Source organism: Nicotiana sylvestris, chromosome 3 (genome assembly GCF_000393655.2).
Source record: "Nicotiana sylvestris chromosome 3, ASM39365v2, whole genome shotgun sequence".
In the NCBI taxonomy this organism is placed as follows: Eukaryota; Viridiplantae; Streptophyta; class Magnoliopsida; order Solanales; family Solanaceae; genus Nicotiana; species Nicotiana sylvestris.
The window spans coordinates 147,145,941-147,168,315 of record NC_091059.1 but is presented as its reverse complement, the minus strand read 5'-3'; the positions used below and the strand labels follow the sequence as shown (position 1 = coordinate 147,168,315).

Here is a 22,375-nt window from a genome sequence, read left to right as displayed (position 1 = left end):
GCACCTTTTGGACATGGGTTGTAACCGCCAACTGCTTGGCATGTGCACAGCACACTTGAAAACCACTTCATGTGCACTGCATGTGCGTGTTTCTTGGCCAGCTGCTGCACGCCTAAGGCTGACTTTGCGCCCAGCCTTAGCCTTTGACACTGCTCCCGCTCAATGCCATCGCCACAGCTCGTCACCCTTGACTTAGCCGCACGCCAATCCGCTGCCACAGTTGATTGTTCTTGTCAAGTCGCCCCTACTTGATCAAGTATGCCCGTTGCCCATGCTGATTTTAACATCAAGTCACCAAGCCTTGATGCCCTTCCCTTTGCCAAGTCGTTTGCCCACAATTAACTTAGGTGCCAGTCCGCTCACCTAAGTCATGGCAACACCACATTGCCAATGCCACTGCCTTGGCACTAAGCTGCCTCACTTTAGTGCCGAGGTCTTTCCCGTTTTGGCTTTGTCAAGCTCCCATCCAGCCCGCCTAGTTCCGTCAAGGTCTTGGCCTTGCTTGTACGCAGCCCCCTCTTGCTTTGGTGTAGTCCGTCGCACCTTAGCCCTCAAATGCAAGTGTAGTCCGTCTCACTTGCTTAGCAACAATTTGTTGCCATTGACAACACCCCCGCATTGTCTTGCATGTTGATTTTCCCTCGCACATAGGCCAATGGCAAGGCCATCATGCCAAAATCCTTGCCACTGCCGTGCCGCTTGCCGATCAGCTTTGTCAGGGGTCTAACAAACCACCCCAACCAGTTGAATTCGACGCCCTCGTCGAATAGATCCCAACACATGCTGCCATTTGCAAAGACATCACAAGTTCAGCACCCTTTTGAGAATTACGTTGTCCTTGCCCTCAAGTGCAACGTTTTTGATTTCTCATTGCATTTCTTGTCCGTCATTCCCACAACAAATTCAGCACGCCAACTGACTGATTTGTAAGAACCCACACTGATTTTTGGCACCCTCAAACTCGAAATTTCTGCATCACTGCCTTCCTTGCCTTTTCTGAATTTCTAAGCCAAGACAGTCCCTTCCACGAACAAGCACACTGACCCCTTGTCTTGCAGTCTTGTCCATGGCCATCTCGACCTCATCACGAACCAAACCAAACCAAGCCTAACCTGGCTTGCTCTGATACCAATTGTCACACCGGCAATTTCTGTCCGCCGAAAATGCTGCCCGATGTGCGGCAGTCAAGTCCCCACTTGACCTCAGCCTTGCCCAATTTTCGTTTGGTTTCGAGGTTCAACACTTAGAATAATTTAAAGGCAACAAGAAAAACAAAGGCAACACAGATTTACGGGAACCCTTTCCCAACCTTTTATAATAAATGAAATTACAAAGGAAAATCTCGAGTTAGGCAAGGTGCTGCCACCCTTGGCAGGCACCAACTCACAAAAATGGCCTACTCATGCACGAATCAGCCCTATAAAAGCCCCTGCCTAAGGCTACTCGTGCTGCCACTCGTTTGGCAAGGCAATGGCACATAATTTGCCATGCTCAAGCCACAAAATAGACAACCCTATGCCTATTTTCAGACATTTCCCTCCCTAGGTACTTAGCCCGTTTTTAAGGCTGCTAACACACATATATATAGTGTAGTCAGCCCCAAAGAGTCTCCTATGTTCAGTTGACATCCCCCAACTGATAGGAAGTGATCCCCATGATCAAAACGTGGGGAACATGTCTCTAACATGCCCCCAAAACCGTGCAAAGACTCAGCTATTTTAATCAGCACCTTTTGGACATGGGTTGTAACCGCCAACTGCTTGGCATGTGCACAAGCACACTTGAAAACCACTTCATGTGCACTGCATGTGCGTGTTTCTTGGCCAGCTGCTGCACGCCTAAGGCTGACTTTGCGCCCAGCCTTAGCCTTTGACACTGCTCCCGCTCAATGCCATCGCCACAGCTCGTCACCCTTGACTTAGCCGCACGCCAATCCGCTGCCACAGTTGATTGTTCTTGTCAAGTCGCCCCTACTTGATCAAGTATGCCCGTTGCCCATGCTGATTTTAACATCAAGTCACCAAGCCTTGATGCCCTTCCCTTTGCCAAGTCGTTTGCCCACAATTAACTTAGGTGCCAGTCCGCTCACCTAAGTCATGGCAACACCACATTGCCAATGCCACTGCCTTGGCACTAAGCTGCCTCACTTTAGTGCCGAGGTCTTTCCCGTTTTGGCTTTGTCAAGCTCCCATCCAGCCCGCCTAGTTCCGTCAAGGTCTTGGCCTTGCTTGTACGCAGCCCCCTCTTGCTTTGGTGTAGTCCGTCGCACCTTAGCCCTCAAATGCAAGTGTAGTCCGTCTCACTTGCTTAGCAACAATTTGTTGCCATTGACAACACCCCCGCATTGTCTTGCATGTTGATTTTCCCTCGCACATAGGCCAATGGCAAGGCCATCATGCCAAAATCCTTGCCACTGCCGTGCCGCTTGCCGATCAGCTTTGTCAGGGGTCTAACACTATGTTATCTACAATATTACTACAATTACCTACAATTAAACTACAAAGCTCACATAGTACTGAAAAGGATAAAGCAATGTTGCTTTCAAAATTATCTACATAGAAACTACATTTATGAATTTATTGTTTGCAGGTTCGTCTGGATCCCTAAACTTACTTGAATTTCCATCCTCACCAGCTATAGAGGAATATCAAAGTGAAATAATAACTGAATCTACGCAAACATATATTGAAGAAGGACAAGTTTATCAGGACAAGCAAACAGTAGCTGCTGCAATGAAGAATTATTCAGTGATGCACAAGTTCCAGTTCAGAGTAAAAAGATCTAGTCATAGAAGGTATGTAGTTATTTGTGGATAATATATCAGCAAAATCAGTGTATGATTGAAGATAGGTGGGTTTTATAAATTGTAGTTAAATTGTAGTCAGTTTGTAGTTAATTGTAGTTTTTCATAAATTTGTGTAAATATTGTATTTCTTTTGTAGCTACTGGCTTATATGTGTTGCTGAAAGCTGTAAATGACATTTCAAGGCAACGTCAATTAATGATTCGGCAATGTTCAAGATAAGAAGTTTCAACCGACAACACACATGCTGCCTAATGGACGAAACATTCATACAGCGCAAACGTACTGCAGCAGTACTTGGTAGCATGGTCGTTCCAAAGTATTGTGATCCTAAGACTGTTTACACACCAAAGGACATACAAACTGACATGTTATCCGAACATGGACTGAACCTAAGCTACATGCAAGCATGGAGAGCAAAGGAAAAAGCTTTACAGTTTTTGAGAGGGAATCCGTGTGACTCCTACAACAAATTACCCAAATATTTTTATATTCTTGAGAAGAATTATCCTGGTTCTGTTGTTAAATTGAAGAAGGCAGCAGATGATTGCTTCTTATACGCATTTGTTGCTCTTTGTACATCAATAAATGGTTGGCAACATTGTAGGCCGGTAGTAGTGGTTGATGGGACATTCTTAAAGTCAGCCTACAGGGGGATTATGCTGACAGCAAGCACCATGGATGCAACAGGTAAATAATGGAATAATTTTGTACTTGTTTTGTAGACAGTCTTTAAAATGCAGTTAAATTGTAGTTATTTTGTAGTTATATAAAAGAATGTAGTTAACTTGTCTATATTCTCAATATATATTGTAGTTGTTATTTAATCATATTTTATGTCTAAAAAATGTAGGTACTATTTTGCCCTTGACATATGCTGTGGTTGATTCTGAAAACGACGCTTCTTGGAAGTGGTTCTTTGAGCAATTCAAGGAGACATATGGTGAAAGACCTTCAATGTGTGTTGTTTCAGATAGGCATGAGAGTATACTGAAGGCAACATCAGTTGTCTATCCGGGCATGGCATACTACTCTTGCATGTGGCATATATGGACAAATATAAGGTCAAAATTCAAGAAGGGACATCTACAATTACATGAATTGTACTTTGCTACAGCACGGTCATACACTCTGGATGAATTTAATGAAAGGATGTTGAAGATTGAAGAGGTAGACCTGCGTGTAAAGTCTTACCTATATGATATTGGCTATCATAGATGGTCAAGAGTACATGCAACGGTGAATAGAACTTTTACTATGACGTCAAACATTGCCGAGTCGTTGAATGCTGTAACAAAAGATGCAAGAGAGCTTCCAATATTTGATCTATTTGAGTATATGAGGACTCTTCTTGAACGTTGGACAAAAGAAAAGTTATCGAAGGCAAAGGGTACTTTCACATACCTTGGTCACAAATACAACAAAGAATTGGAAGACAACAGTACATTATCTCAGAAACTAAGGGTAAGATATTTTTTTTTGGTGCAGTAGAATCAAAAAAGTACTAGCTGCAGTTTTTCCAGATTGTAGTTAAACTGTAGTCAAATTGTCGGTAATAATAGTTTGTAGATGAGCTGTAATATATTTGTTGCTGATTTGTAGGTAAATTGTTGATAATCCATTTTAATGATTGATGTATTATTATTTCTGTTTGGTCTTCAATTGTAGGTGAGGGCTTCAACAGATCATATACATACTGTGTTAGATGGTGTGAAGCGGTACATTGTGTGTCTAGAAAACAAGAAATGTAGCTGTGGACAATTCCAACTTGATGAACTTCCATGTGCGCATGCTTTGGCAGCATTAAGGCATAGGAATGAAACATACGAAAACTATTGCTCTCCGTATTACACAAGGAAGAGCCTTCTGCTTACCTATGAAATGCCAGTAAATCCTCTTCCTGATGAAGGCAAATGGGATGTGCCACAACATATTTTGGATGAGGTAGTAAAGCCACCGGCGGGAGATAAAAGGCAGCCAGGGAGACCTCACAAGGAAAGATATAAAACATTTGATGAAATAAAGTCAAAGAAATACAAGGTGTCATGTGGCAATTGTGGAGGTGAAGGGCATAACAAAAGAACTTGCAAGAATGCGCCGAAAAAGAAATGAATATCATGTAGTTAGAATAGTTATTCAAAATAAATGTTAGTGAGCTCAAATTATCGGATTTTCTTGTGTAATTGTTTAAGTTTTTGAAGATGAATAAGAAGTATAAACATCAATTTGTGTATCTGCACTATTTATGTTTTTATGTATTCTGTCAAGCATCTAAAGTTGTCTTTTTTTTATAGAATAGTTAAACTTTAATATTTACTGTATACAAAAAAACTGATATTAATAAAGAATGCATTCAACGTAAATTGTATCCAGATTGTAGTGAATATGTAGTTTAACTGTGTTAGAACTGTAGTCCTGTTATTCATATGTAGAGGAGTTGTAGTTAAAATGTAGTTTAACGTAGTTTAAATGTAGATAAATTGAATTTTTTTGATAAACCTTGTTGATAAAAGATGGCTAAATTATTTATATGATTCCTGTATTTATTTTATCTTTATGCTGTGTAACAAATGACAGTTATATACAGATATTACTTGGCACTTGAAGGTATTTATAAAAATAACTTGAAGATTAAAGTCAAATTGTAAGACAAAGTTGTTGCTGTAAAAATGTAATCAGAGTACTCGAGTATAATGTAATCAACAAAAAGTGTTGTAGAAAACCAAAACAACATATTTCCTACATTGTTTTCCAATTCAACTACCAAATTTCACAGACCAAACTAGGAACACAATAGTCTATTTCTTCTTTCGTTGCACTCTAGTCCTCTCGTTTTTTGTCGGAGCACCCTTCCTCCTTGCTAGCCTGCCAGTAATCTCACTCTCACTGATTGACCCATCTTCTTACTTCTTTGTTGCATAGTCCCATAGTAGAGCTCTATAGCGTCTACGGTGTTGGTCAATATCAGAAAGATCTTCCTTTGGGATTGCCAAATCTCCAAAGCTAACATACTCCGCAAAGGCAGCCACAAATACACCACAATCGCTGCATAAGATGAGAATTTTTCATTATATAACAAATGATTAAAATAAAATAATTAAACATATAGAAAGGGAGATTATTTTTTTACACTGAGCCTTCCTTTTATTGTGGAATCTCAGCAACCATCCATTGTATGTCGAGAGGGTCCGTAACTGGTTTCTCGATGTATGCCTTTGTGGTTTTAAAGTCAATGTCTTTACGTTTACCATAGAAACCAGTGCATGACAAATACAGAGGGATAATGATTGAAAACTTGTCAACCAATGTCTCAACTGTTTTATGACGGTTTGCTCTCACCATGAAATCATAAACATAAAGTTGCCTGCCCTTTATGTCAAAAACTAGCAACAACCAATGGAAGTTCTCTACAAGGTTCACAGGCATGAGCACATAGTCAACAAGATCCCAGGCAACATTAGCAAGAATTATGTACCCGAGAATATATTCTCCAACATCATCCTCGGGTTTAACAACCGAATACCTTTGTTCCGGTGGAGAACTTATGAACTTGTCATAGATTCTTTCAATCTTTGTCTTGAACAAGCAATCGGTGGTTGTGAACCTAGTATTATTGTTGGGGCCATATTTGCCTCTTTTTCACAGATAATACATAATAACATCAATGTGCTGCCAAAATAGAATAAACATATACAATAAGCTACGGTGTAACCACACTTGTCTACAAAACAGCTACAGATTAACTACAATTTGAATTTATTAAAAACTCTAACAGATTGCTGCAAATTAGCTACACTGTAACTACAGAAATATAACAGTTAGTCCAAGTACCTCACAAAATGTAATTTAATTGTAGTTTGTATGAACCATAGTGAACAAGTACTATATGTACAATTGACCCATCAGACTACAAAACAACTACACATTAACTATATTTATGCACTGTCTACATTTATTCACTATACAGAGGAACAAATGAAACATACCACCTAACTTAAGGTCCCAATAATCAGCAAGTTCAACCTACAGTTAATATTAATAGGCACAATCACAAGCTCTACAATATTACTACAAGGTAACTACAGTTGTGGTACACAGAGATTCCAAGTCAGTCAAAAGTACCAAAATTCCAGTTTGTACATACAATCATCATCACATATGATACATAAGGTCCATAAAAAGCAAAATTTCACAGCTGAGACATAAATATAGTAACATATATATGTTGTCTACAATATTACTACAATTACACATCATAGCTGAAAAATAAACTACAATTACACTACACAGCTGAAGACAAAACAGATATTGTGAATGATTCTGTTCTTTATACTTACTGTGTTATTGATGACTTGTCCGGGGTGAGCAAGGGCATAAAACCAGTCCTTCTTATCAATCTTTTCACAACCAAAATCCAACCAAGGCTTGATTTGGTTATCCTTCTTGGAAAAGTAATCTTTCCTCCTGTAATAACAAAAAAATATCAAATACAAAAAATTGACAAAATGAATTACAACTTTAAAGTATAAAAATGGTGAACAGACAGTGTAAAATGAAGCATTCATACCTCCTAGATACTTTATCACTACGAAGGTATAACCAGTTGGTGAACCTTTCTGTCAATTCAGGATCTACATTTTCACCTATGACACTTGTGAAGGGGTGCTTGAGGTAAAATTTTTTAGGTCCAACAGATGTGCTGCCTCCAGAACTATACAAAGATGTGAAAGGTGATCGTGCATGTTTTCCCGGTTGCCTGGTTCTACCGGGATGAACAGGGGTTGATTCATCTGGTATGGGCTCGCCATACATGACCAACTGTGATAAGTTTTCTGGCAGCTCAAAGTCATCCAATGTCAAACCTTTGTTGTCAATGCCTTCAGGAACAACTTCAGGAATAACTTTTTTATCAATGCCTTCAGGAACAACTTCAGTCACAGTCACACCGTGAATTGACGACTGTGGAACTTCACCTTCTGTAGATAAGTGTAGATCTATGTAGTTATGAACAGTATTATGGAGTTATAGAGAATATAGAGAATATATTACCTGCTTGTTGTGCCTCAGCTACTTCATCAATTACTGGTTCTTCCTCAATATTTCCTTGTAGATGTTCTGCTGAAACTTCAGCTTGAATGAATAATTGGAAATGAGAATTGTAGATATATGTAGGAATATGTAGTTAAGGTGTAAATTATTAAAATTTTGCATAAAAACCTTATTGTAATGAAGGAATGGTTCTGTACCTGCTTTATATGCCTCAGCTGCTTCTTGGAAGTCAGGATATAAGTCAACATGTGGTTGAAAATGTTCTGGAGAAATTGTAGCTGCAACACATAGTGAAAAAGTGATTAGTATAATTAAATAATGTTGTCTTGAAATTTGTAGATATGTATGTAGGAATTTTGTAGATACCTGTATTGCTTATGCTTCCATGCAGTTGGTCACCAACATTGAACTGGAATTGCTGGTTGTTCTCTCCTTGATGTTGGTAATTATTTTTTGTTGAACTACCAGCAAACTACAATTTTGGGGAATATTTGAGACTACTTTATTCATATGTCTTAATTAGTCTTAGTACAAAATTATATGTAAATTCTTACCTTTGACTCGTCCAAATCAAACCTCTTGTTTATCACATTCATAACACCCTTCAAAGATTGATCTATGAACTCTCGAAGGCTTGAGATTTCCTAAAAAACAGCCTTCCTAAAAGCATCTAACTTTCCATCAACCTAAAAATTAAATATATAATTAGTTGGTAATCTTATTCTAACTGCTACAGTTACACTACAATTCAACAAACTATAATTGTTATAGATTTATACCACAAATTAACTACAATGTATAACATACTATAATTGTTATGTAATGAAGTCAAAATGTAGCAAATTATGTCAATATATTGTAGTTATTCATAATACCTGCACAATCCCCTTTTCCAACTTCATGAGCTTGCTACTGACAGATTCAATGTCCTCTTGACAATCTGTATATTTGGGTTCAAATGATGGAGAAGCAGCAGTTGGAACATGTGATGGTTGAGCACCATGTTCATCTTCATATTGAATCTTGTCTGGCAGATTAAGCACTCCAAGCTCTTCTCCAGATTCAATCATGTTTGTGAACTGAATGATGAAAATAACAGTTAATTCAAGTGACAAAAAAAATGTAGATTCAATGTAGTTATTATGAATGTAATTGTAGCATCATACAAAAGTGGAAAAAAATACCTTGATCCACTCAGGCTTGATCATCTTCTCTTCAGTTGCAGTTAACCAAATATGCCCCTTTGTAGCTGACCATCTTAAAATGCGAGTTATAGATTCAGAACATCTCGTAGCAAGCTCGGTGCTGACGGACGAGCAACACTCATATAGCCACACTTGCAAGGCTAATGAGAATCCCCATTGTCACACCTCCTTTTTCCGCACCCGAGAGGGCGCAAGGGAGTTTTTCCAATTAAAGGACAATCGAAACGGGATTGGTTTATTTATTTCAGAGTCGCCACTTGGGAGATTTAGGGTGTCCCAAGTCACCAATTTTAATCCCGAATCGAGGAAAAGAATGACTCCATACTACAGTCTGCGTACCAGAAATCCGGATAAGGAATTCTGTTAACCCGGGAGAAGGTGTTAGGCATTCCCGAGTTCCGTGGTTCTAGCACGGTCGCTCAACTGTTATATTTGGCTTGATTATCTGATTTTATACAAATGTGAACTTATGTGCCAATTTTATCTTTTAACCGCTTTTATCATTTACTGTTATTTTTATCAAGAATTGTAACGTTATAAAAATGTATCTCGAACCACGTTACAATCAATGCACCCGTGGTTGTCGACACACTTTGACTCCGTTGAGATTGGATTTGGGTCACATCAATGTGCACCCGAGTTTAAGAAGGTAAGGTTTATTAAGGCGTATCCTAAAGAGACTAACGTGTTGTTATTTTAGGAAGAGGCCGTGAAGGTTCATTAAACGGCCAAATCCAAAGTCTAGTCAATGGTTATGTATTTTATTGAGGGCCCCGGCGATGTGTGATTTATTTGGCGAGGCTCGTCTCATTTTTATTTTTAAAGGATAAACCTATAGTGACTACATTTTTCTATTACGTTTGTCTCTACTAATGAAAGCAATGATCCTACTTAGTTACATGTTTGCAGGTTATTTATAGCGGAGTCCCGAATGCTTTCGCAAAATCCGAAGCCCGACCGCGTACATGGACAGCCATATGGGCACTATGGGCCCAAACCCAGCCCACACAATATTGGCCGGATCTGGGCCACTGCTTTTCCGATGAAGGCCTGTTTAGCTCATTCGATTTGGGCTTGATATTTGTAAGGTTGAAATGTAGACTTGTGCTGTTTGTTCCAAAAGGTATAGTTTGCCAGTTATAACGAGGCAGCTTATCAAAGGAAATAAGATTAACTAACAATGTATAGTTTCATACTTAACATGCATTAAAGGATATACTAATCACAAACATAGCTAAAGTCTAAGGTATAGCCTATCTACACTGTCAATCCTTTTATCTACCAGCCTATATACACAATATGCTATTAAGTTGCCATACATCGACATTCATTATGTAGGAAGACTACCTCTACTATCCAGGCAAAAATGTAAACTATTATACACAATATAATGTTCAATATACAGGCTACACATGAAAATAAATAACTTCAACTCCTTTCTTTTGTATTCATGCTCAACTTTCAAGTTACATTGGCAGTGTATCAGTCGTGTACCTGGTATAGAGAACGAAAAGAAGAAAGGAATGGTCAGCTGGGCAGTATGTAGCACACACAGCAACAGCAGATATACAGCAACAACACAGCAACAAAATCAAAAATCCAAGTGTTTTCCACAGCCCACAGACAACCAGCAATATTTCTCAGAACAAAAGAACCAGCAGATAGTCGAGTACCAAATGAGCAATCTCAGGAAAGAGTGATGAAACAACAGCAGTAACAGGGTATTCAATGCAGCAAACACCAACAGTTCAACAACCAACAAACAACTCAGTCAATGCAGACGACAGAACTTGGCCAAGGCAGCTTGACCAATATGAATTCTTATACAACTTTCAGATAGTGTTTGGTTACAATATTTTTGGAAACTACCTTATGTTTTTCAGTTTTCTTTAAACTCAGTAGACCTCTCTTCAAACTAAAAGTTCCAGTCACAAGACTAAAAATTCCAGCCCCCTTTTTAAGTTCTCAAATGGCTTATTTATAAGCCAAATGACCCAGTGCAGCTAAGTTGCCTCCTCCCCTACTTGCAGACTGCCCATACTCTTTTAAGCCCATGCCTAAGCATCTTTTGGTGCCAGCCCTTTGTTCCCCACGCCTGGTTTTGTTTAATCAAGAGTTATGGGCTCATTTTATTATTCATTTTAAGCCCCATACCCTTGTGTCTTGTTCCCCATTGGTATTAGTTTAATCCTAAATTAGTACCCTGCTTGTCAGCTCATTTAAACTAATCTTTCTGTCCTTTTTAACACCCCAGAATACCCCTGCTTAACCTTGATTATTACTGCCCTGCCCATTGCATCATCAGGGTATTTTGAACTGATGAAAGTTCAAATTCAGGATTGCCCTGGACTGAACCTTTTCAGTCATTTTTACAATGCAAACAAACTTATTTCAGACAATGCTGGGCATTCAGTCAGTGACAAGGTTCAATTAGTCATGTGACATTATTAGCTCATTCGATTCATTAGTTATAGAAAACTAATCGACGACGTTTATCGAGTTGACTATACTAATTATAACAGGTAATAATCAGTCGCTCATATAAACAATACGTTCAGGGACCTAAAGGGCATCAAACAACTTTTGTTCAATTACTGGGGCCTATATGAATTAACTCATTTGACTACTAATCTAATTGACGATCATGTTTATCACAGAGTGCATTCAGAACACAAACAGAAGACAATTGACCAAATAAAAGGCCTTTGATAGAGATGGAAGAAATCCGAATGAAAAATAACAAAATAACAAACAAACACAATGAAGCATGCTGACAACTTAATTAGAACTAAACAAAGAGAAAAGAAAACTTACCGAAAAAAGTTTGAAATCAAAACGACCCAAATCTGACTCAACTTCGAACTCTTGAGGCCGAACAAACTTTAATCAGGGTGTTCTCACATGAGAACACCTTGACTAAGGTCTATTAGACCTCAAACCCCTGTTAAGACTGGCCGGATTCCCCAGGTGCATGTGTTCTAAGGTCCGGATTTTCAGATCTGGTTTTTTAGGAGTCGTGGGTAGATTCGGACCAAACCAAGCTTGGTTTGGTCACGAGGAGGGTCAGGGGAGTGTCTGGTATGAAGATGGGGTAATTTGGCATAGGTCCGGGCTTGACTCAAATCTTCAAATGAAGATTCGAGATGAAGGAAAGTGATTCGAGGCAAATGGATAGCAGATCCATGTTCAGGAGAGTGAGGGGGACTTAGGGTGTTCAGGAGGTGGTCACCGGCGTTCGTGTCGCCGGGTTCTGGTGAAAGGGAAGCTAGGGCGGCTTGCTAGGGTTTGGGGTTTCAGTGTTTGAGCTTGGGGACGATGAAGGGGGGTTCGGATAGGGGGCGTGGGGAGTGATAGAGGGTTTATATACGGAGTAGGGGATTGGATCTGAGCCGTTAGATCAGATGATCTCAACGGCTTGGATCTGATGGTGAGGAATGAGACGGGGTCGTTTGGTAGTTAAACGGGGTCGTTTGGTTTAAGTGAGGGGTTGGGTCAGACCGGTTATTGGGTCGGGTTTGAAAACGGGTTGCTGAAAGAGGTCCTGAGTCGTTAGATCAGCCTGGACGGACGGCTCAGATCAAACGCCTTTATACGGCGTCGTTTGGGGGGTTTGCCTGAGGCCTGGTTTGGACTGGGTCGGCTCGAATTGGTTTGGGCCTATTTTTGGTTTATTTTCTTGGCCCAAACCGTTTTCTTCATTCTTTTCTTCTCTCTTTTTTTTTCTTTCTTTTTTTCTAATTTTTAAAACTAAAAATAAAATGAAGTTCAAGCAAACATTAACTTAACACCTAACATAATTATCAAAATATTTAAATAGATTAAATCGCACCCTAGAATATTTTTTTGTGAATTTTCTTTTACTGAACGAATTATGGTCTAATTACCATGACATACACATTTTGTATTTTGTTTAATAATGTTAAAAATAGCAAAATGGACAGAACCACACATGACTAGCAGCACGCGTTACGGAAAATTGAAAATTGTACAGCGAGGTCCTTTGTCACTATTTTTCTTTCGGAGTGACTGTCCGTGAAGCAAAAATCACGTGCTTACAGCTGCCCCTCTTTGCCCGAAGACACGAAGGGTTTTCGCGCAAAGATAAAGCGGGCGATTTTTGCTCGTCTGAGTACTCCGTGTGAAGCATTTTTTGAAAAAGATTTGACCGAACCTTTGCTTCAAAGGTTTCCTACATATCCTGGGCTGAACAGGAATCAGGCCAATGTAGTTCAGGAAATTTTGGTAGCTGGGACTACTGTGCGACTGTAGTGCTTGCTGCTGTTGTGCGCTGTTGCATGCTGCTGTAGGATGCTACTGCTCACTGATCTCCTTGTTACATTGTTCTTGAAAGGAAAAACAAGAAGTTAAGCTAGAGTGTGAGATCTCTTCTATCTTCAACTTGTTCTTGTTGCCTTGCTTTCTTGTCGGCTAATGCTTTCCTCTGATGCCTTTATTTTGTGAACTTTGGAGATGATGCTGGTCCTTCGCCTTTTCTGAATGCCAGTTTTCATCACTTCGCTTGACTCGTTGGGAACATACCCTCTTCTTCAAGCCTTTCAATTGTTTCTTCGGCGGTATGGCTTTTCATCAAAATTGTTACGTTGAGCATGCTATAATGTTTCCGAACTGCTTCTTCTGAGACGCGTTCCTTCTTTCTTTTGAATGTGCGCTTGCTTTGACAGCCTTCTGCCTCTTGGCGCTGGGGATTTTATTGTTTCCTGCTTGGGGATCTCTGTTGTAACCTTCCGTCTTCAGGCGGGGCCACTGATTCCAAAATCTAGAGCTAAATGTATTCCCGCATTATACTGGTGGGCGACCTAGAACTTAAATGTATTCCCGCATTATACTGGTGGGCGACCTAGAACTTAAAAGTATTCCCGCATTATACTGGTGGGTGACCTAGAACTTAAATGTATTCCCGCATTATACTGGTGGGCGACCTAGAACTTAAATGTATTCCCGCATTATACTGGTGGGCGACCTAGAACTTAAATGTATTCCCGCATTATACTGTTGGGCGACCTAGAACTTAAATGTATTCCCGCATTATACTGGTGGGCGACCTAGAACTTAAATGTATTCCCGCATTATACTGGTGGGCGACCTAGAACTTAAATGTATTCCCGCATTATACTGGGGGGCGACCTAGAACTTAAATGTATTCCCGCATTATACTGGTGGGCGACCTAGAACTTAAATGTATTCCCGCATTATACTGGTGGGCGACCTAGAACTTAAATGTATTCCCGCATTATACTGGTGGGCGACCTAGAACTTAAATGTATTCCCGCATTATACTGGTGGGCGACCTAGAACTTAAATGTATTCCCACATTATACTGGTGGGCGACCTAGAACTTAAATGTATTCCCGCATTATACTGGTGGGCGACCTAGAACTTAAATGTATTCCCGCATTATACTGGTGGGCGACCTAGAACTTAAATGTATTCCCGCATTATACTGGTGGGCGACCTAGAACTTAAATGTATTCCCGCATTATACTGGTGGGCGACCTAGAACTTAAATGTATTCCCGCATTATACTGGTGGGCGACCTAGAACTTAAATGTATTCCCGCATTATACTGGTGGGCGACCTAGAACTTAAATGTATTCCCGCATTATACTGGTGGGCGACCTAGAACTTAAAATGTATTAAAATTGCTTCCCCGTTCTTCCGAGAAAATTTTCGACAATCGGCAGAAAATTTTCTGCCCCGGTTTTTGGTGACTTCCCTGGCGTTGCATCTTGCTGCCATCATCAATCCTTTGTTTTCCTGCAGCAGACAAAGGGATTTAATTAGTTTTTATCGTGGTGGTAGAGGGTGCCTTTCTGGCGGATGATTTTTCCTTTCTTCTCTTTTCTTGCTCTATGTCCCATAATTGATTAGTGGGCAGAGTTGCCTGCTGGGGGTCTCTAGCCTGCTGGGGATTGGCTCTCAATTAATCCCCTTTTCTGCTTTCTCTTTAAACACGTGTTGTGGGAGTCTGCTTTTAACTCCCGACACCACTCCCTTTAGGAGCTTACTTCCTCCAAAATTGTCGGGCACGATCACTGCATTGCCTGGGATCGGCTTCTAAGACTGTTTGTATTATTCTGCATTGGATGAATTCCCCTCCGGTTTCTGGTAGTAAGCTTTGAAAAATTCTTTTCAAGACAAATTTTAGGAAGAAAAGATAAAAGCTAGAAGAAGAAAATCTTTCTGAACCCATATTTGGTGGGGAGAAGAAACTCAGAAGAACTTATCTGGAGGACCTGACTGGTCCCCGTGATCACGACGTGCACCATAGATTTCCGACCTAGTCTATTTGTATCAATCGATTTGCCCGATGGTCTGACTTGCTGGGGATGATAAATGGATGTTCATCTTGTTGCGAATGTGGTAGCTTTTGCTGCTCTATCTTGTCGCCTCATAGTGCCCTTCGAGGGGTTTTCACTAATGAGACTCTCTCTTTTCTCTCATCTCCCGGCGCCTTATGGTGCCTGTGAGGGTTTTCACCAATAAGACTCTCTCATTTCATATCCCTCATCTTACATCGCCTCTCGGTGCCTGTGAAGGTTTTCACCGATAAGACTCTCTCATTTTATTTCTTTCGGGGAATCGGGGCGTTGTAGATACGGCCCTCTCTTCTGGAGATTCCTTTGACCATCAATTCATTCCCATTCTTACGATACTCTTCTTTGCTGGGGATCAGTGTGTTATTCTCGGCCTCATTGCTTGACTCGACATCTCTTGAACATTGATCGGGAGGTCTTTTGGACATTGATGTTGGTTTTGGTGTGGAGTTAAAGAAAGGCTATGAAAATGAAAATAATTTGATGGGTGATGTGCTACAACTTTTGGAATCAAACCTTTGTTGGAATTTAAAACATAACCTCTGCCCCAGTTTTCTTGCTTGGGGAATTTATTTTTTACACTTATGTTGCGCTATGTGCGTTACGCACGCTGTGCCTATTATGCACACTATGTACATTATGCATCCTATATTCACTATGATGCATACTATGACCGATCCGTGAGGCGCCTACGTATCCTCTTCGAGGAATCAGGTCAAACGTAGTTCCCACCGGTTTTGTATTCCTTATGATTTTATCTTCCTTTTCTTTTCCTTCTTTTCATTTTCTTTTCTTTTCTTTTTCTCTTTTTTTTCATGTCTTTTCCATTAGTGATTCCAAAAGAGGGGTATGAAAGAATAACTTAAGGCTCAAAGGGGAAAGCAAGGGTTAAAAAGTGTTTGGATAGAAGAAAGAATTGCCTCCGTCATCTCATTATCCAATAAATGCCAAATACAAACAAATAAACCAAAAATTGCCATAATTAAAGAAATTACGCGTAATATCTCTTGACTGCATCAGAATTGATAGCCATGTCGACACATCTACCTTCGACATCTGTCAAACACAAAGCACCGTTGGATAATACTCTGGTCACGATATAAGGCCCTTGCCAATTTGGGGCGAATTTGCCTTTTGCCTCGACCTGATGTGGGAGGATCTTCTTCAATACCTGCTGCCCTACTTCAAACTTCCTGGGGCGCACCTTCTTATTATATGTTCTTGCCATTCTCTTCTGGTACAGCTGACCATGGCACACTGCTGCCAATCTTTTCTCATCTATCAGGCTCAACTGTTCCAATCGAGCTTTTACCCATTCATCATCATCAATCCCGGCTTCAGCGACAATTCGGAGGGACGGAATTTCGACCTCCGCTGGTATTACGGCCTCAGTTCCGTACACCAACAAATAAGGAGTTGTGCCTATGGAAGTTCGGACGGTAGTGCGGTAACCCAACAAAGCAAAGGGTAATCTCTCGTGCCATTGTCTGGACCCTTCCACCATTTTTCGCAGTATCTTCTTGATATTCTTATTGGCTGCTTCGACTGCTCCATTCGCCTTGGGACGATATGGGGTGGAATTGCGGTGTGTAATCTTGAATTGTTGGCATACCTCTCTCATCAAGCTGCTATTAAGATTCGCACCGTTATCCGTGATGATCACTTTTGGGATCCCAAATCTACAGATGATATGGGAGTGAACAAAGTCCACCACTGCCTTCTTGGTTACTGATTTGAAGGTTTTAGCCTCAACCCATTTGGTGAAGTAATCAATGGTCACTAGAATGAACCTATGACCGTTGGATGCTGCCGGCTCGATGGGCCCAATGACATCCATGCCCCATGCCACAAACGGCCAGGGTGCTGACATCGTATGTAACTCTGTTGGCGGAGAATGAATCAAATCTCCATGTATCTGGCACTGATGGCATTTCCTCACGAAAGTGATACAGTCGTGTTCCATGGTGAGCCAATAACACCCTGTTCGAAGGATCTTTCTTGCCAATACATATCCGCTCATGTGTGGCCCACAAACTCCAGCATGTACCTCTGCCATAACCGTCGTTGCTTGACTGGCATCTATGCATCTCAACAATCCCAAATCCGGGGTTCTTTTGTACAATATTCCCCCACTGAGGAAGAAACCATTCGACAAACGCCGAAGGGCTCTTTTTTGGTCTCCAGAGGCATGTTCTGGATATATCCCCATCCTGAGGTATTCCTTGATATCATGAAACCAGGGTTCGCCATCTGCTTCTTCTTCTATGGCATTGCAGTAGGCGTGCTGATCACGGACCTGGATGTGTAGAGGATCAACATACATTTTGTCAGGGTGGTGCAGCATTGATGCTAAGGTGGCTAAGGCATCCGCAACCTCATTGTGAACTCTCGGGATGTGTTTGAACTTCACCGATCGAAATTGCTTGCTCAGATCATGCAAGCATTGTCGGTATGGTATGAGTTTTAGATCTCGTGTTTCCCATTCTCCCTGAATTTGATGTACCAAGAGGTCCGAGTCTCCCAAGACCAAGACGTCTTGGACATCCATGTCAGCAGCCAAGCGCAGACCCAGAATGCAAGCCTCATACTCGGCCATATTGTTGGTGCAATAGAAGCGTAGTTGAGCCGTAACAGGATAATGGCGTCCTGTTTCAGAAATGAGTACTGCTCCTATTCCAACCCCTTTTGCGTTTGCAGCTCCATCGAAGAAAAGCTTCCAACCCGGTTCCTCAGGTAATTCCAACTCATTCGTATGCATCACCTCTTCGTCAGGAAAATACGTTCTTAAGGGCTCGTATTTTTCATCAACGGGATTCTCTGCCAAATGGTCTGCCAGCGCCTGGGCTTTCATGGCCGTCCTCGTCACATAGATGATATCAAACTCTGTGAGCAGAATTTGCCATTTTGCCAACCTTCCCGTGGGCATAGGTTTCTGAAAGATATACTTCAATGGGTCCAAACGGGATATGAGATAAGTAGTATACGAAGACAGGTAGTGTTTCAACTTCTGAGCTACCCAAGTTAGGGCGCAACATGTTTTCTCGAGTTGAGTGTACTTGACCTCATGTACTGTGAATTTCTTGCTAAGATAGTAGATGGCTTGCTCCTTCCTTCCTGTGTCATCATGTTGCCCCAATACACAACCAAATGAATTTTCCAAGACCGTCAGGTAAAGAATTAGGGGCTTCCCGGGCTTAGGCGGGACCAATACGGGTGGATTAGACAGATACCCTTTGATTTGGTCGAAAGCCTCCTGACACTCTGCCGTCCAACCCTACCGCAGCATCCTTTCTCAGCAGCCGAAATATGGGCTCACAAGTTGCTGTGAGTTGAGCGATGAACCTGCTGATGTAATTGAGTCTACCCAGCAAACTCATTACCTCTGTTTTGTTCCTTGGCGGTGGCAAATCTCGGATGGATTCAATTTTGGATGGGTCTAACTCAATCCCCCGTCGACTGACGATGAATCCTAGCAACTTTCCTGATGGGACCCCGAATGCGCATTTGGCCGGGTTAAGCTTGATATCATACCTCCGGAGTCTTTGGAAAAATCTCCTTAGGTCTGCTACATGGTCCTCCTGACGCCAAGATTTGATGATCACATCATCGACGTACACCTCGATTTCCTTGTGTATCATGTCATGAAACACAGCAGTCATTGCTCGCATGTACGTTGCCCCGGCGTTCTTTAACCCGAATGGCATTACCCGATAGCAGTAGGTTCCCCATGGCGTAATAAACGCTGTCTTCTCAGCATCCTCCTCGTCCATTAGGATCTGATGATAACCCGCATAGCAATCCACAAAGGATCCGATCTCGCGCCCAGCGCAATTATCGATCAGGATATGAATGTTGGGTAACGGAAAATTGTCCTTGGGACTTGCTTTGTTGAGGTTGCGGTAGTCGACGCACACCCTGATTTTTCCATCCTTCTTTGGGACTGGTACCACATTGGCCAACCACTCGGGATATCGAGTGACCCGAATGACCTTCGCTTGCAACTGCTTAATCACTTCTTCTTTGATCTTTACACTCATTTCTGTTTTAAATTTCCTTAGTTTTTGCTTGACCGGAGGGTATGCCGGGTCAGTGGGCAATTTGTGAACCACTAAATTGGTGCTTAATCCAGGCATATCGTCATAGGACCATGCAAAAACATCTTTGAATTCCATGAGGGTTCTGATCAATTCTTCCCTGACATTCGGCTCAATGTGGATGCTGATTTTGGTTTCTTGGACGTTATCAGCGTCTCCTAGGTTTACAGCCTCAGTGTCATTTAGGTTAGGCTTGGGTTTTTCTTCAAATTGGCACAGTTCTCGGTTTATCTCTTCGAAGGCTTCACCTTCGTCACATTCAGATTCATCATCACAAACGACCTCTTGCATCATTGAGTCGGATTCAGATTGATTTATTAGACTAGGTCGAAGATCCGCTGTGCATGCCATGTCATTAGAACCAGTAAAAAGAGAACTGTTCAGAAAGAAAAAGAACAAAACAAAATTAAAATGGGACAAAAGAAAAGAACTTTATTAAACTTGCGGGATAAAAGGGTTCACACTTTTACAAAAACGAAAGTAAAATTTGGATTACACCCTTGAATAATCCGGACAAAACAAAACACACAAAACATAAATCAAAGCCTACTACCAAGACTCCCCTCGGACAGGAAGAGGAGTAACTGTCCAATTGTTGGTCTTGGCCTCAGGCCCCACAAACTGTATCTCTGCTCTGCTGGAACCTTCTCCAGCTTCCACCATACTGACATCCGTGAATAGCCTTTCAAAACTCTAATTCAGGTCTTCATTTATAACGATTAAAGGTCCTCGACTCTTTGGGATCGGCGACCCCTTGGCACTCGCTTTTACAAAAGACCTTGAGAGGCGTGGCACTGGTTTAGGCAGAAACCAGACCCTCTTCTTCATTTTTCGTGCTTGCTTCCTATCTGCTGCGGTTGGTTTGAACCCCAATCCGAAAGTTTCCAGATTTTTAGGAAGGGAGACAGGTTGGACAATCCCTTGAAGCTCGACTCCCAGGCCTTTTCCCGGCACAAATCCATTACCCAGCATTTCTGAGACCATCATGACTGTTGCGGCAGCTACCCTAGGGTGCGGGATGATTTCTCCTTCAGAAATTTTGTTGGCCGACCCTGTATCGAAAATCTGGTAGACCCAAGGACCTTTGTCATCAGCGGTCTCTATGAAAGGTACAATGGTTCCGCCCATGGTGCACGTTGTATCCTCGCCGTGTAACACGACCTCTTGTCTTTCCCACTCGAACTTCACCGTCTGATGTAGAGTGGAAGGCACCGCTTTGGCTGCATGAATCCAGGGTCGTCCTAACAGCAGGGTATAAGAAACTGTGGCATCTAACACCTGGAATTCCATGGTAAACAGGACTGGACCAATGGTCAGTTCCAGTACAACATCCCCTACAGTGGCTGTTCCGTTTCCGTCAAACCCCCGGACATAGATGCTATTCTTCCGGATTCTTCCGTGGTCGATCTTTAACTGGTTCAAGGTAGATAGTGGGCAAATATTGGCGCTTGAGCCGTTATCCACCAATACTCGAGTTACCACCGAGTCTTCACATTTGACAGCTAGGTATAGAGCTTTATTATGCTCCGTACCTTCCACCGGCAGGTCATCATCTGAGAATGTTACCCTGTTCACCTCGAAAATCTTGCTGGCAATGGTTTCCAGGTGGTTTACAGAAATCTCACTGGGTACATGAGCTTCGTTCAATATCTTCAACAGGGCCCGACGATGCTCCTCAGAATGGATCAGTAATGACAACAGTGAGATCTGGGCCGGTGTTTTTCTCAGCTGTTCGACCACAGAATAGTCTTGTACTTTCATCTTCCTCAGGAACTCTTCAGCCTCTTCTTCGGACACAGGTTTCTTGGTTGCAACTGGGTTGGTTCTTCTTAGCTCCACCGGAGCAAAACATCGACCTGATCGAGTCAGCCCTTGCGCTTCACAACTGACTTCTTCCACCTGTTTTCCTTTGTACATCACCACCGCCTTTTCATATTTCCAAGGCACAGCCCTGCTGTCAATCATCGGCAGCTGGACCACAGGCTTTATGGTCACCCGTTCTCTACATACCCCTTTCAACACGACTGCCGGTGTGGGCAGGATCCCTGGTATTACCAACTTGCTTGGCTCGGGTTTGCTTGCTATGACGGACGGGCTCTTCCCCAATATCACTACCGGCTTGACGCCTTCTCCCTGCGACTGTACACTCGTTCCTCCACTGGTTAAGACTTCTTTCGGGGCGGCTTGGATCATCATCACTGTTTGTGAGGGTTTTCTTAATTCTCCTCCCTCACACACCAACTCAATCATGTGAGTTTCGTGGTGCGCTGGCAGTGGGTTTTGGTTGATGTTAGGAGCCTCCGGTGTCTGGACCTCGATCTTATTGGTGTCAATAAGATCCTGTATGGCATGCCTTAACTTCCAGCACTTCTCGGTATCGTGCCCGAGCATCCCTGAACAGTATTCACAACTGATTGATCGATCCAAATTCTGAGGTGGGGGATTTGGTTCTCGAGTCTGGACAGGACTAACCAAACCCAATTGCCGCAGCTTGTGGAACAAAGCGGTGTAGGTTTCTCCCAGCTCCGTGAAGGTTCTCTGTTTCCGCAACCTGTCATTCCTAGCATCTGGATTTCCCCGGAAGCCTGCCCCTGAAGGGTTTCTATATGCCCTTGGTGGAGGGTAGGTGTTTTGTGGTGGTGCATATATGTTCTGGGGAGCCGGTGCACGCCATTGTGGGCGAACCGGAGGCTGAGTGTATACCTGGGCTTGGTGTACGGAACAATGTGGTTCTCGAGGTGGATAGAAATTTTGTGGTGGGCTGTATGGGTATTCTGACCTGTGAGGTCTGGGTTGGTTGTAGTGTGGCCTGCCAGCCCTGGACCAACTGCCTGCCTCGATCGTGGCAACCTCTTCTTTCTTTCTTCTCAACGCACCTCCCGTGCCGTT

At 42.0% G+C, this 22,375-nt stretch overlaps 1 protein-coding gene across 1 annotated transcript; it reads left to right on the top strand.

Moving 5' to 3' along the window:
• The first annotated feature begins 3,057 nt into the window (after positions 1-3,057).
• LOC138888148 (uncharacterized) lies at positions 3,058-4,915 on the top strand. Its single transcript, XM_070169963.1, has 3 exons — positions 3,058-3,493; positions 3,657-4,267; positions 4,472-4,915. The coding sequence occupies exons 1-3, from the start codon at positions 3,058-3,060 to the stop codon at positions 4,913-4,915; spliced, it is 1,491 nt and encodes a 496-aa protein (XP_070026064.1).
• Positions 4,916-22,375: the final 17,460 nt, after the last annotated feature.